This window comes from Histomonas meleagridis, assembly GCF_020186115.1.
Source record: "Histomonas meleagridis strain 2922-C6/04-10x chromosome Unknown scaffold_61, whole genome shotgun sequence".
Taxonomy (NCBI): domain Eukaryota; phylum Parabasalia; order Tritrichomonadida; family Dientamoebidae; genus Histomonas; species Histomonas meleagridis.
The window spans coordinates 2,102,763-2,115,717 of NW_027150931.1; the positions used below are offsets into that span (position 1 = coordinate 2,102,763).

The window sequence follows — 12,955 nt, forward strand, 5'->3', positions numbered from 1 at the left end:
AATCAAATATAGGATAATTCTGAACATTTACCCAACGACCAAACATCAATTGAAATCCTGTGTAACGTATTAAAAATGTGCCTGCGAACGTTCGCCGATCATTGTTCATAAACTTTTCCGATCAAAATCTACAGAAAATATTCAAAACTGAATTTTATCGTTGTCATTTTTACACAATAAATTTCTAGTTAATTAAGACATTTAATATTATAAAAATTAAAGAAAATAATAAAAATCAAACAGACAGATCATAAATAAATTTATAAAACTTAATATGGTGAATATTTTAAGATATTTTCATTTGCTCAAAACGGTTATTATAATGTGTGGCTGGTCTTGAGGCAAAAGGGCATTGAATTATCTTTTATTTGAGAGGCAAAAAACAGGTGAAGTCAAAAAATTCAATGAAGCTTCATTTTTAGAAATGGACCTCTTCAAGAAAGGTTGGTTCAGTGAGCAAAGTGAAGGATGGCCAGGCCTTGTTCAATCATATGAAGTTGATAATGTTATAGATCATCAGAAATCAAAATATCAAGATGTAATTGTATTCAAAGCGAAAAAAACAGGACTTACAATGGCTTTAGATGGAGTCATTCAAACAACTGAACTTGATGAGTTCGCATATCATGAGATGATGAGTCATATCGTTTTGTATTGTCATCCAAATCCAAAACGTGTTCTTATCATCGGTGGTGGTGATCTTGGTGTCGCACGTGAAGTTCTCAAGCACAAGTGTGTTGAGCTTGTTGATCTTTGTGACATTGATGAGAAGGTTACTGAACTTTCTAAAAAGTATCTTCCACATTTAACAGAAGAAGCATCTAAAGACCCACGCCTTCATGTTATGTTCCAAGATGGCGCTGCTTATATTGCTAGTAAGCCAAATTATTATGATATCATCATCACCGATTCAAGCGATCCAATAGGACCAGCAGAAAGCCTTTTCAACGAAAATTACTACAAAGGTGTTCTTAAAGCTTTACGCCCAGGTGGTATCATTTGTTCACAAGGTGAATCAATGTGGCTTGATATGAACATCATCCTCCGCCTTCGTGACATAATGAAATCCGTCGGATTTCCATATGTTGAATATTCTGTCATCCAAATTCCTACATATCCAGGTGGATCAATTGGATGCATGGTTGCATCTACTGCTGGATCATGTAAGACACCACTTCGTGAGATGACTCCTGAGGAGGCTTCAACAATGAAGTATTATAGCAAAGCTATCCATGAAGCATCATTTGTTCTTCCCGAATTTTTCCGAAAGAAATTTGAAGAGTAAAATCATACTTTGATTTAATCTTTTCTTGATAAACTTCAAAGAAGATTTATCTTTTATGCCATCTTAAATTCACGTTTTAAATCCAAAATTTTATTGAATTTGTAAAATTTATTTCAGATGGAATGTTTCATAAACTATTCAAAAAGCTTTATGGAACCGAAATTCCTTATCAAAAAGTAAATACATTACAAAAATTCCAAAATTTGTCAGAAAAAAAATTTTTTTTGGTTGAAACTTTTAGTTTCATTGACTTTGGCGAATGCCATTTGCAATGCCTTCACGCCTCTTCTTTCCAACCTGAGAGAGAGGATGGCTCTCAGTTGTTTCATATGAGTAGAAGGAAATTGTAAGCGAATCACCAAGGGTTATAAACGATGATTCCTTTACACCATAAGATGGGATATCTGGCAGTCCATCAGGAGAATGCTTTTGCGAGATTTCAACAGCAGTCCAAGAGTCAGGTCGGAAAAGTTCCAATACACGGAATTCCTTAATTCTTGTTTCCCTATAGATTTCATTAGTAGTTTCGAAAGAAACGTAGGAACAGAAATCTTCTGGAGTGATATGAATTGTTTGGTAATCCACTCCGATTAATCCATTCATTGAATAACCACATGGATCGAAAAAGAACTCATCAATAAGAGAACCTGGGATAATCGAATGGATCTTCTCAATGATTTCAGGGTTCTTAGAATTATTCCAGAAAAATTGTTTGGTGACTTCTGTGTGAACTTCATGCATCTTAATCTCAAATGTTGGGAAAACTGGCTTGAACAGTTTTTTATCAAGAAGTTCAGCATAGAAGAAATACCAATGATCATTTTCCAAAGATCCAACTTGAGCCGTATTTCCATGAACCCCGAAATGAGCTTCTAGGAACTCGACCTCCGTCGAGAAGGAGCGGTGTATCGACAACTGAAGTTGGGGATTAGTAAAGTTTTTGCGCCAATAAAGGACTGCTGCGGGCTTTAAACCATAATCAGAACCAATACTTAAAATGTCGTCGACCGAAAGGAGAAGCGGTGTTTGGCCGCACGTCTTCAAGATTACGCGATCATCGTACACGAAGAGGCTGGATTCGCTTAAGATATAAGCGGTGCAGTAATGATTCTTAATAGAACTTAATATTTTACACTTCGCGTGATCAAGCATTAATTGCCAGCGACTTTGCGAGACGCTACGTAAGGAAGCTGAATCTTGATGCCCAAAGATCACTTGGAAGTTTTTCTCGGGGCCTTCAAATCCAACCTCCTCGGAGGGAAGCTCATTCGGGATGTTCATTCCTAAAATTATTTCAATCTGCGCAACGGTTTTTTTTATGAATTATGGCAAAAATGATTGTAATCAACCCATATTCAAAACGAGACTCGTCCTCTGAAAATTGAATGCAGTCCTACACAATTACTGGATTCTTTGAACGGGGCGGTTTCCAACATTACAAATAACTTTTTTGCAATGTGACATAAGGATATATGAATAAAATATATTAAAAATAGTTTTTAGAGGAAGTCTTGAAAATGAATTTTAATTTGTAATGAGTAATATGAAGTGTTATATGAAAAAAAATCTGAAAATGTAAAACTCATTTTTATCTAATTGAATGATCGTAAAAACCACTGGCCAAACGACTCTCAAAAAATGTTCATTTTGACAATAAAAAAGATGGTTTAATTCAAAAAGTAAATTACGATGAATTCGGTGGGGAGTTCTGAAAGTTTTTCAATTGAAACATCCGGATTTATGAGAGCTCATAGAAATATATGAATCGAAGTATGGCCTGATCAGATGATGTAAGACAAAGAAAATTTCACACAAATTTTCTGAAAATGGTATTCAAATATAATAATTTGATATTTTTTTTCCTATAATAAAATTAGGATTAAGTTTAAGACTCAACAATTCACTGGCAGATATTATGAGTTCTCTCAGCCAAAATCCTATAAGAATTAACACAATAATCTTCTTGTTTTAAATAATCATCACATTACGTATTTTAACACCAAATCTCAAATAAACAGCATTAATTATTTCTTCTTTATAATGAAGTGAAAGCACTTTTTAGAGATATCAAATAAATTATATCAAAAAATATTTACATTTTAAGAATAATGAGTTTCATGTATTATTTTACCTTACCGTGATTAAGGTGTGATTACTATTCATAGTGGCTATTATTCATATTGAGACAAATTTAAAATTTCTTGATTTTTACAAATATATTTAATTTTTAGAACATCTTCATATTTTCTTTAGTAATTCAAGAACGCATTATCAACATATAAAAGCAGCTCAAAAACCATCTGAAAATCATTTTATTGTTATTGCTTGTTTCTGTTTTTTATTTGCACGGCATTTTATCGGTGTTATTAATTCAAAAGTTTATTTATCGAAATATAACCACCAGGTTTCGATTTATAATGGAGACAATGTCTTCTTGTTCATCAAGAGAAGGACTTCTCGCAAAACGTTCCAATAGTCCTTCATTTTCTCGTACCGTCAGAGTTTTATTTAAGCGACTTCATCTCATAAAAATCAGAAGAATAGCATTCATCATTGAATTTATAATTGGCTTAATATTATGGCTTGTTCTTTATCCTGTTTATCTTTTCGCTCGATGGGATTACGATGCTATTGAAGATCCACCGATAAATTATTCAAGTCTCATTCCTCTTTCATTAGGTGTAATGTTTGCATCTCCGAATGTAACACTTGTTTATGCACCTGATTGTGATAACACACGACAAATTCAACAATATATTGATCTTATTTTGTCATATCTTCCGTCCCTTAATATTTCCCTTAACTTTTCTTTAGATGTACGTTTTGTCAGCACACCCACTGAAATCATTAATACAATTTATTCCAAAGAAGATAGTGGTCTTGGAATATATTGGTCAAATGCAAATCAATCCGATGCGTTAACATCACCTAAAATTGATTCATATTACCAAGTTCCATCAGGAAGTCCAGGCGGTGATCTCCAAATCCTTATGTTTCGAGTGATCAGTTACATGCAATATGATTTTGAATATACACTTTTCAACTTTAGTTCAATGACATATGCTCGTCCTGCCACGGAGGTTCTCTCTGACATTGATATTTTAGTTGGAATGTTCTGTGTTATGCCTGTCATTATAATTGGTCTTCCCGATCTTCAAATTATCCTTGAAGAAAAAGACAGCAAAATACAAACGTTGGCATTCTTAATGGGCTGTAGTGAAGTCGCTTATTGGCTTGTCGAGTTTATAACGCAAATAGTTCTCTCTATAATTCCATATATATTCTTTTGTTTGTCTATGTCTTATTGGTTTTTAATGGAAGGGACATCATTTACATTAATATTAGTAATATCATTGTTATTTGTGATATCGCATGTGTGTTTTGAGATGTTTGTGACAACATTCTTAAAGACAGGTAAAGCTGGAAGAATGTTAACTGTCATTTTGTTGTTTATGGCCATTTTCTTCACGTATCTTCATCAGTTTTATACGTTACAAGATACGAATAGTAGTGATGCTGTGAAACATGTTTTTTCGATATTTCCAATCTCTTCATATATCATGGAAATGGTTACAATATATCGCGAAGCTAAGAATTCGAATCCTTTAACATGGGATGATATAACACGCAATGATATTGCATATCCGATTTGGTATGGCTTCTTATGGATGCCGATTGATGCTGTTGTATATTTCTTATTATTTTTATTATGTAATTTGATTAATTCACGTAACTTCGGTACTCCTTTAATGACATTTACTGAGTTATTTTCATCAAAAGCTTGGAAACGATTATTTTCGAAACGTGACATTAATTTCGAGAATTTGAACTCTAATGAAGAAATTATTAATGTCCAACATTTATCAAAGACTTATCATGGAGATCGAGTCATCACAGCACTTACAGATGTCTCGTTTTCGATTAAGATGCGCGAAGTCATTGTAATCATTGGGCCAAATGGCGCAGGTAAGTCAACGTTATTAAACACATTATCAGGTGCATTAATCCCTTCCGAAGGAACAATTAGTTTATTTGGCGAAGAGCCCACGAAACGATTTCAAGACATCCAAAAATATTTAGGCGTTTGTTTCCAAGATAATGTCATCATTCCATATTTAAATATCCGTGAACATTTCGAATTATTTGGTACATTTAGAGGGTTATCACCAGAATCGATTAATGAAACTATGTATTTCTTTACCAATACGTTACAATTGACCGAAATGATCGACAACAGAGCAGGCGATTTATCCGGTGGCCAAAAGCGGAAACTTTGTATCTCAATATCATTATTAGGTAATCCTCCGATTATTATTATGGATGAACCCACTGCAGGCGTTGATATTCAATCACGACAATTAATATGGAAAACAATTTCTTCTTTAAAGGATTCGACTTTGATCATTACAAGTCATGCATTAGAAGAGGCTGAAGCTGTAAGCTCGAGATTATTTGTTGTGTATGGAGGACAATTATCTTTTGCTGGAACTGCAACTGAATTAAGAAATCAATTTAATTGCGGATACGTGTTAAGAGTAGAAGGTAATATCGAAAACGTGTTGGAATTAGCAAAGAAATATCAGGAAAACGCAAAATTGGCTGATGAAAGAAATGATACTATACATTTGGGAATGGCAGATAATATACCGCAGTTCATTATGGAGTTCGAACAAAGAAAAGAAGATTTGGGAGTCATATCGTATAGCTTTAGCGTAGAGCAATTGGAGGATATGCTGCTCAAAATTATACAAACGGAAGAAGCTGCGTATAACGGTGCCAATTAATTTGTATATTTATTTTATAAATAAAATAATTAATGTTTTTTATTTTGGTAACTGTAATCTTTTTTCTGAATTATATTGTTTTGAAATATTTGTTGACACTGTAAAGCATTCTTTGAGTAAAAATTGATTTCCCCGAATTTAATATTTTTATGATGAAATGATAATTATTTATGTAGATTTGATTTTTTATATCGCGTTGATTTAGTAAGTTTCAAATTTCTCAAACCAGCTTTGAGGCACCCTTTATAATCGGGGCGCCTAAGAATTTTCATGAATTTTCATCTATGTCATTCTATATTCACAGAAAAAACGCCTGTCAACAAACATTCTCAAAAGGCTGAATCCAAAAGAACGTTACCCAACCTGTGAATTGAGTTGACTGTAATTTGCCGACATTGATGTCTAAGGAGGTACAAAAAACTTATTTTCTAATGCACAAAAACATACGAGTTGCAAAGCTTGAAATAGATGAGGATGAAACATATCTCATTCTATGATTGAAATCTATAATGAACCACATTTTCCACTATTTGCCCGCGACCAACAAAAGATATCTTTGAGAAAATGGATACGGCAACGTGCAATGCCATCTTGTTGGACATATCTAGAAGTAAGAAAATTAAACTAATATGGTAAATCAAATATATTCATCACTGATTGAGAAAGTAATTGGGTGTTGTGTTCTTTTATTTCGGTTATAATTTTCTCCAATTTGGATTTTTGGTTCATAGAAGATGCACTTTTGAAGTAAATAATTGAATACACTATCGTCATATAAAAATCGTTAATTTAATGAATGTCGAGTTCTTTTTGTGCACACAAGGCAAAGCAAACAACTATCGCAGATATAACAGAAGAAAATCGTTTGGCATTCGAAAATGCAGGTTATGATGTTGAGGCAAAAAATCTTCCTTTGGATTTAAATCAAGAATTTGAAAAATTGGAAAAAGAAATATCTGAAAATTCTGAATGGGATACTAGAGTTGCTGCTATAAAAAATGTTATGGGTTATATAAATTCTGGTGCATGTGAAAATGACGATTTTGTTCATAATTTAATTAAACTTTATTCAGGATTATCTACAGCTATAACCAACTTAAGAAGTACTTTAATGAAGCAAGCTTGTCTTCTTGTTTCACAACTTGCTCGGGAGCTTGGACCTCGTTTTTCACAAATAGGTGATTATTTACCACCACTCTCAACTAGATTATCACATGGAACTCAAGTAATATCCGAAAGCAGTCAATTTTGTATTATTTCCATTGTAAAAAATTGTCACACCAAACAAATACTATATGGAATTCTTGAACTCGCCAAAAAGAAAGGCAATGCCAATAAAGAAACGGCAGCAGAGTGTATGTTATTAATATTTGAACATTGGAGTTTTCAAATATTAGAACCACATTGGTCTATGATCGAATCATGTATTTTACAACTATTGTCAGATGCATCTGTAGTTGCAAGGTCATTTGCACGACAAGCTGTTCGAGCACTTATGGATTCTTCTCCTCAAAAAGCAGAAGGAATTCTCTCCAAAGTTGATCAAAGAACAAGAAATTCGATAGAAGCCGTTTATTCCGATAGAAAACCGTCAGCTGGTATTGAAAAAATGGTTTTAAAAAACAAATCAAACATCATAAAACCAAGAGCAACTTCTAATTTAATGAAACATCGGAAACTGAAAATTGAAAGACAGTATAGTGCAGAAAGAATGGCTGAACGTTCTGTTGTTTCAACAAGTGAAATAGAAACGAGAGAAATTCCGAATTCGCCAATTACAATTAGGAACAAATGTTTAAACAAAGAAACAAATAAAAGAATCAATCAAAAGAATAAAATGAATGAGACAAAAGAAACAAATCAAAATATACAAAATAAAGAAATAAATTCATTAAATACAAACAAAAAGTTAAATCAGAAATTTAATGAAAATAAAGAATCAAATAATAAAATGAAAGTAAACAAGGAGCAAAATAATAATATAAGCGAAAGAATAATCAACAAAAATTTAAGTAATAAAATGGGAATAAAAGAACAAAATAATATTCAAAGTAAAGAATTAAATTATAATACGAAAATAAATAAAAGGAATATAAATATAGAAACAAACAATAAAACGAAAATTAAAAAAGAGCAGAACATTAATAAAATAAACGAAGATATTAAAATGAAACCAAAAACTAACAACAATCAAAGTAAAGAAATAAATCATAAAAAAAAATTTAATGAGGAAACTTATCAAAAGAATTTAAGTAAAGAATCGAATTATAGAACAAAATTAAGTAAAGAAATTAATAAAAATCAAAACAAAGAATTAAATCACAAAACGAAATCAAATGAAGAAATTCATCAAAAGAATTTAACTAAAGAAATAAATTCTAAAACAAAATCAAACAATGAAATTCATAATATCCAAAAGCAAAGAAGAGAAATAAATAATAAAAAAGATCAAACAAATGAAAGCGAAGCCAAAGCGCCCGAAATTCTTTTTCTTGATTCCATCAAAGAGAATAATTCATTTGATCCAAAATCGGCATCAAAAATATTAAATTTATGTCTTCGACAAGAAGAAACAATTTCACATTATGCGTTAACAATACTTTTAACATTTCTCAACAAAAATTACAATTTTTTCAATCCAATTCTTCCCAAAGTTATTTCTTTGCTGTCAATTGTATCAAATAATGAAACAAATTATGAAATTTCATTAAAAATCATTGAAGAAATTTCGGATTTATATGAAATTTCCGATTTAATAAAAATAATTTTAACGCAAAAACCTTCACAAGCGATATTACATTTAATTTATATAATAATTTATGAGAAGAAATTCGAAATTAACGAAAACATTTATTTAAACTTTTTGGAAATTATTATGAAATGTTTTAAATTTAATAATCAAAAAATAAATTTAATAATAAAAACTTTGTATATCAATAACAAAGAATTGTTTTTAAATACAATTGATAAATTAGAAAATTCCGAAAAAGATAAAATTAAAACAATTTTATCAAATAAAACTAAAAAAATTAAAATTCCGAATTTTCAAGATAAAAATTTCTTTGAGAAAATTAAAGAAATAATTTTAAGTATTAATATAAATGAATATGAAAACATAAAAATTAACATTTTTAAAGAGTTAAATAATTTCGTTTTAATAAAGAATAATAATTTTGATAAAAACATCGGAAATATATTAAAAATAATTTATGATAAATTCGGAATTTTCGGTTTCGAAAATTGTTTTTCTTTAATTATAAAGAAAGAATCGATTTTTAACATAATAATTCCAAATTTAATCAATAACAAAAATGATTTAAAATTTTTGTTTTCGTTAATTAAAAATCATTTTAAAATTGATGCAATTGATACATTAAAGTTTCTTTATAAGTTAATACCTTTAATAAATGAAATTGATTTACAGAAATTTATCGACGATTTGTATCCAATCTTAAATGAATTGATTGGAAACGAATCCCCTGAAATTAGACAATTCGTTGTAATGTGTTATGTGGAATGTAAAAAGGTTTTGGACGATAAATTATTCGAAAATTATATTCAGAATCTGACAGAACAACAAAAACTTTTGATTTCGATATGCTATAATAGACAAATATAAATAAAATATGTTCTTTACTTTTATTTTTCTTTTAATAAATAAAAAAAATTGAAATATGTTTTGTACTTTATCAAATTCTTTAAATATAAATGATTTGGAATCAAAGAGTAATAACTTCGTATAATGTTATATGAAATTTATCTTAATAAAAGATTATTGAATAAAGTTAATTTCATTCGAAGTGAATTGAGAATTATTTTACGAAATTTCTTTATATAACTCCTTCGATATTTTTAGAGATTAAATTTTTTTATACAACAAATATAAAAAGAAATATTAAAAACATTATCTTTGAAAATATTCTATTGCACCAGTAAAAAATTTTACTGATAAGAAGTTTGAAATATTTTTACATTTATTTATTTCTAAATAATATTCGTGAGTGTTTTACATAATGTATATATGCCAATTCAAAAGTCCGATTCACGCCACTACCTAATAAAGATGAACATTCAACATAATCAAACGCATTAATTTCTTTGGCCATTTTAATCGCTTCATCCTTGCGAACGCATTGATCTGGTGGTATAGTTTTTTTTAAATCTGATTTTGTTCCAATAAGAAGAATTTCAGGGTCCTGCAAATTCGCTTTGATTTCAGGATACCATATCGTTCTAATGTTTTCAAAAGATAATTTATTAACAATTGAAAAACATAGCATAACAATATCTGTACGAGGATAACAAAGTAACCGAATGCCTTCTGGTGCATAAGATGTGCAATCCCATGGTGTAACAAAATATATGGAATTATTGATTTTTATTTTTCCTTTGTATCCTTCAAACTGTGATGGAACATAATCTGTAGGGAAATTTCCATAGATGTACCTATGTATCAAACAAGTTTTTCCGATGGAACCATCACCTAGAAAAAGCAATTTTATCGTTTTCATCCATAGATGGCATTGTCATTTTTCAGTATTGAAAACAACCGAAAGCAGTCAATTCCCACTTTTTTTGTAAAACCGATCACATCATTTAAATCTTCATAAAATCCAACATAACTTTTTATCTGAGTTGCTTTGATTAACTTTTTTGAAATGGATAAGTTTCTTTTCGGATGGTCTATTAAATGGCCATGCTTTATTGGAAAATTTATGTATAAGAAACTTGATTACAATTTTCAAAAATTAAATATTGAAGAAAAATCAAGTTAAACATATACATTAAATGCACATTATATCGTTGTTGATAAAAAAGTTAATGAATTATTATAATATAGAGAAATGATCAAGAAATCTGCAATTTTCATCAAAAATCTGAAAATTTCGGTCTCGGTTTTATTTAAAAATATAATCTACACATGAAAATGTGAATGAAAAAAATATAGATATATTTATGGTTAAATTTTATAATTAATTTATGTACATAAATTAAAAAGAAAAAATCACTAAAAAAAAATGGGAAAAAATTAAAAAAGGAGCAGGGAGAAGAAAAGAGAAAAGAAAAATAAGGGGAAAAAAGCAAAATTTTGAAACGAGAAATCTAGGCAATGGACAAGGATCAAAATCCTTGAATAACATCTTTAAATTCACCAAAATGACTTCACATTCTTTAACGTACATTTGGAGATGAAGAGATCGAATACCATCTGCTCTCAAGCAGAATCTACAAATAGAAATCTTAAATCTAGTACCATTAGAAAAAAGAAGAAAAAAGCTATTGATACTGACCTTGTATCAAAGTCATGCATGCTAAATATCGAAGACATATTTTCAAATATTGATAAAATAATAACAAGAATGAAAGCTCAATGTCCATTCCAAGAATTTGATTTCTTTTTCACGGCATATACAAATTATAAAACAAACATTAATCAATTATTGAACATTTCAAAGCAAATATTTAGGAAAACGTCTTGCTCCCATTCAGAATTATGTGAAAATATCATGCAGATACATCAAACATTTTTGACATCACTTTCACATCTTAATCTCCAAAAACAACCAGTATATTTATCACATATAAGGGAATATTTCAATCTCCTTCTTACATCGTTTACATCTTTTCTTAACAAATATCGCAACGAACCACAAATTAAAAAAATTAAATCATTAACTGAACAAAATGTAACAAGCAAAATAACACAAACAGAAAAAAAAGTCACATCATTTATTTTACCAATTCAGTTTGAAACTCTTTCTTATGATCAAATTAAAGAATCCATTGATGAATTAAAAGATATCAAACGAATATTTGAACAAATTATCAAAGAAATCAAAGCTCGCAAACTTAATATTCCAAATCAAATTGAATTTAACACTAATATTATCGAATTCATTCATATACTTTCAAATATGCCAATGTTTATTTCAAATGTAAAAAGTCTTTCGAATTATATTCCTTATCTTTCGATTGAAATTGAAAATCTTTGCGATGAAATAGAAAACTTTTATAATGAAAATAATGAAATCACAGAATGTTTTGTTGAATCTTTAACTAAAACGCAAAACGATTTTGAGCATTTTGATGATATTATAAGTCTTGCTGAGAAAAATATGAACATTGAGTCTAATCAACAATTTACCAAAATGGAAAGACTGCAAAATTACATTCGTAAAACAGAAGGAAAAATTGAATCATTAAAAAGAGAATTAGAAGAAATTAAATCACAAAAAGAAGAGGAGAATGCGAAAACAAAATTAATAAATCATTTTAATGATGTACGACTTAAATTTGGTTATATTTCTGATAAATATGAAAAAGAAAAAGAAGATTTAATATCTACAATATCAATAAAACTTAATGATTTATTAGATGAAAAATTTAAAATTGATCAAAAATCTATGACGAATGGAAAAGAGCAATTTGATGTAATATGTAAACAATTGTCTAATGAAATTAATCAGTTGAAACAACAAAAAATAAAATATATTGAAGAAAATAAACAATTTCGTAATGAATTTCAAAACTTATGTTTAAATATATCTGAAGAAAACGTAAATGAACTTAATGCGAAAACACCGCAAGAATTAACTCATGTAATTACAGAAGTAATAAATAAAACAAAAGAAATCGAGAGATTATTTCAACAAAAATCAAAATCCATTGAAGAAAATAAGCAGTTTCGTAATGAATTTCAAAATTTATGTTCAAATATATCACAAAAAAATATAAATGAGATCAAAAATAAAACACCACAAGAATTAACAAAAATAATTTCGGATATAATAAATAATAAATCGAAAGAAAATGAGCAATTTCGAAGTGAATTTCAAAATTTATGTTCAAATATATCACAAAAAAATCCAAATGAGATCAAAAATAA

At 29.2% G+C, this 12,955-nt stretch overlaps 3 protein-coding genes across 3 annotated transcripts; 2 read left to right on the forward strand and 1 right to left on the reverse strand.

The window, feature by feature from the left end:
• Positions 1–424: 424 nt before the first annotated feature.
• GO595_010665 (spermidine synthase) lies at positions 425–1,285 on the forward strand (the record flags this gene model as incomplete). The annotated part of the gene is made up of 1 exon (XM_067913369.1): positions 425–1,285. One exon carries the CDS (start codon positions 425–427, stop codon positions 1,283–1,285), a length of 861 nt encoding a protein of 286 aa, XP_067769403.1.
• A 243-nt stretch (positions 1,286–1,528) lies between these two features.
• On the reverse strand, positions 1,529–2,566 carry GO595_010666 (S-adenosylmethionine decarboxylase proenzyme; the record flags this gene model as incomplete). The annotated part of the gene is made up of 1 exon (XM_067913370.1): positions 1,529–2,566. One exon carries the CDS (start codon positions 2,564–2,566, stop codon positions 1,529–1,531), a length of 1,038 nt encoding a protein of 345 aa, XP_067769404.1.
• Positions 2,567–3,702: 1,136 nt separating this feature from the next.
• Positions 3,703–6,069, forward strand: GO595_010667 (ABC transporter family protein; the record flags this gene model as incomplete). The annotated part of the gene is made up of 1 exon (XM_067913371.1): positions 3,703–6,069. The coding sequence occupies one exon, from the start codon at positions 3,703–3,705 to the stop codon at positions 6,067–6,069; it is 2,367 nt and encodes a 788-aa protein (XP_067769405.1).
• Between the last annotated feature and the right edge of the window lie 6,886 nt (positions 6,070–12,955).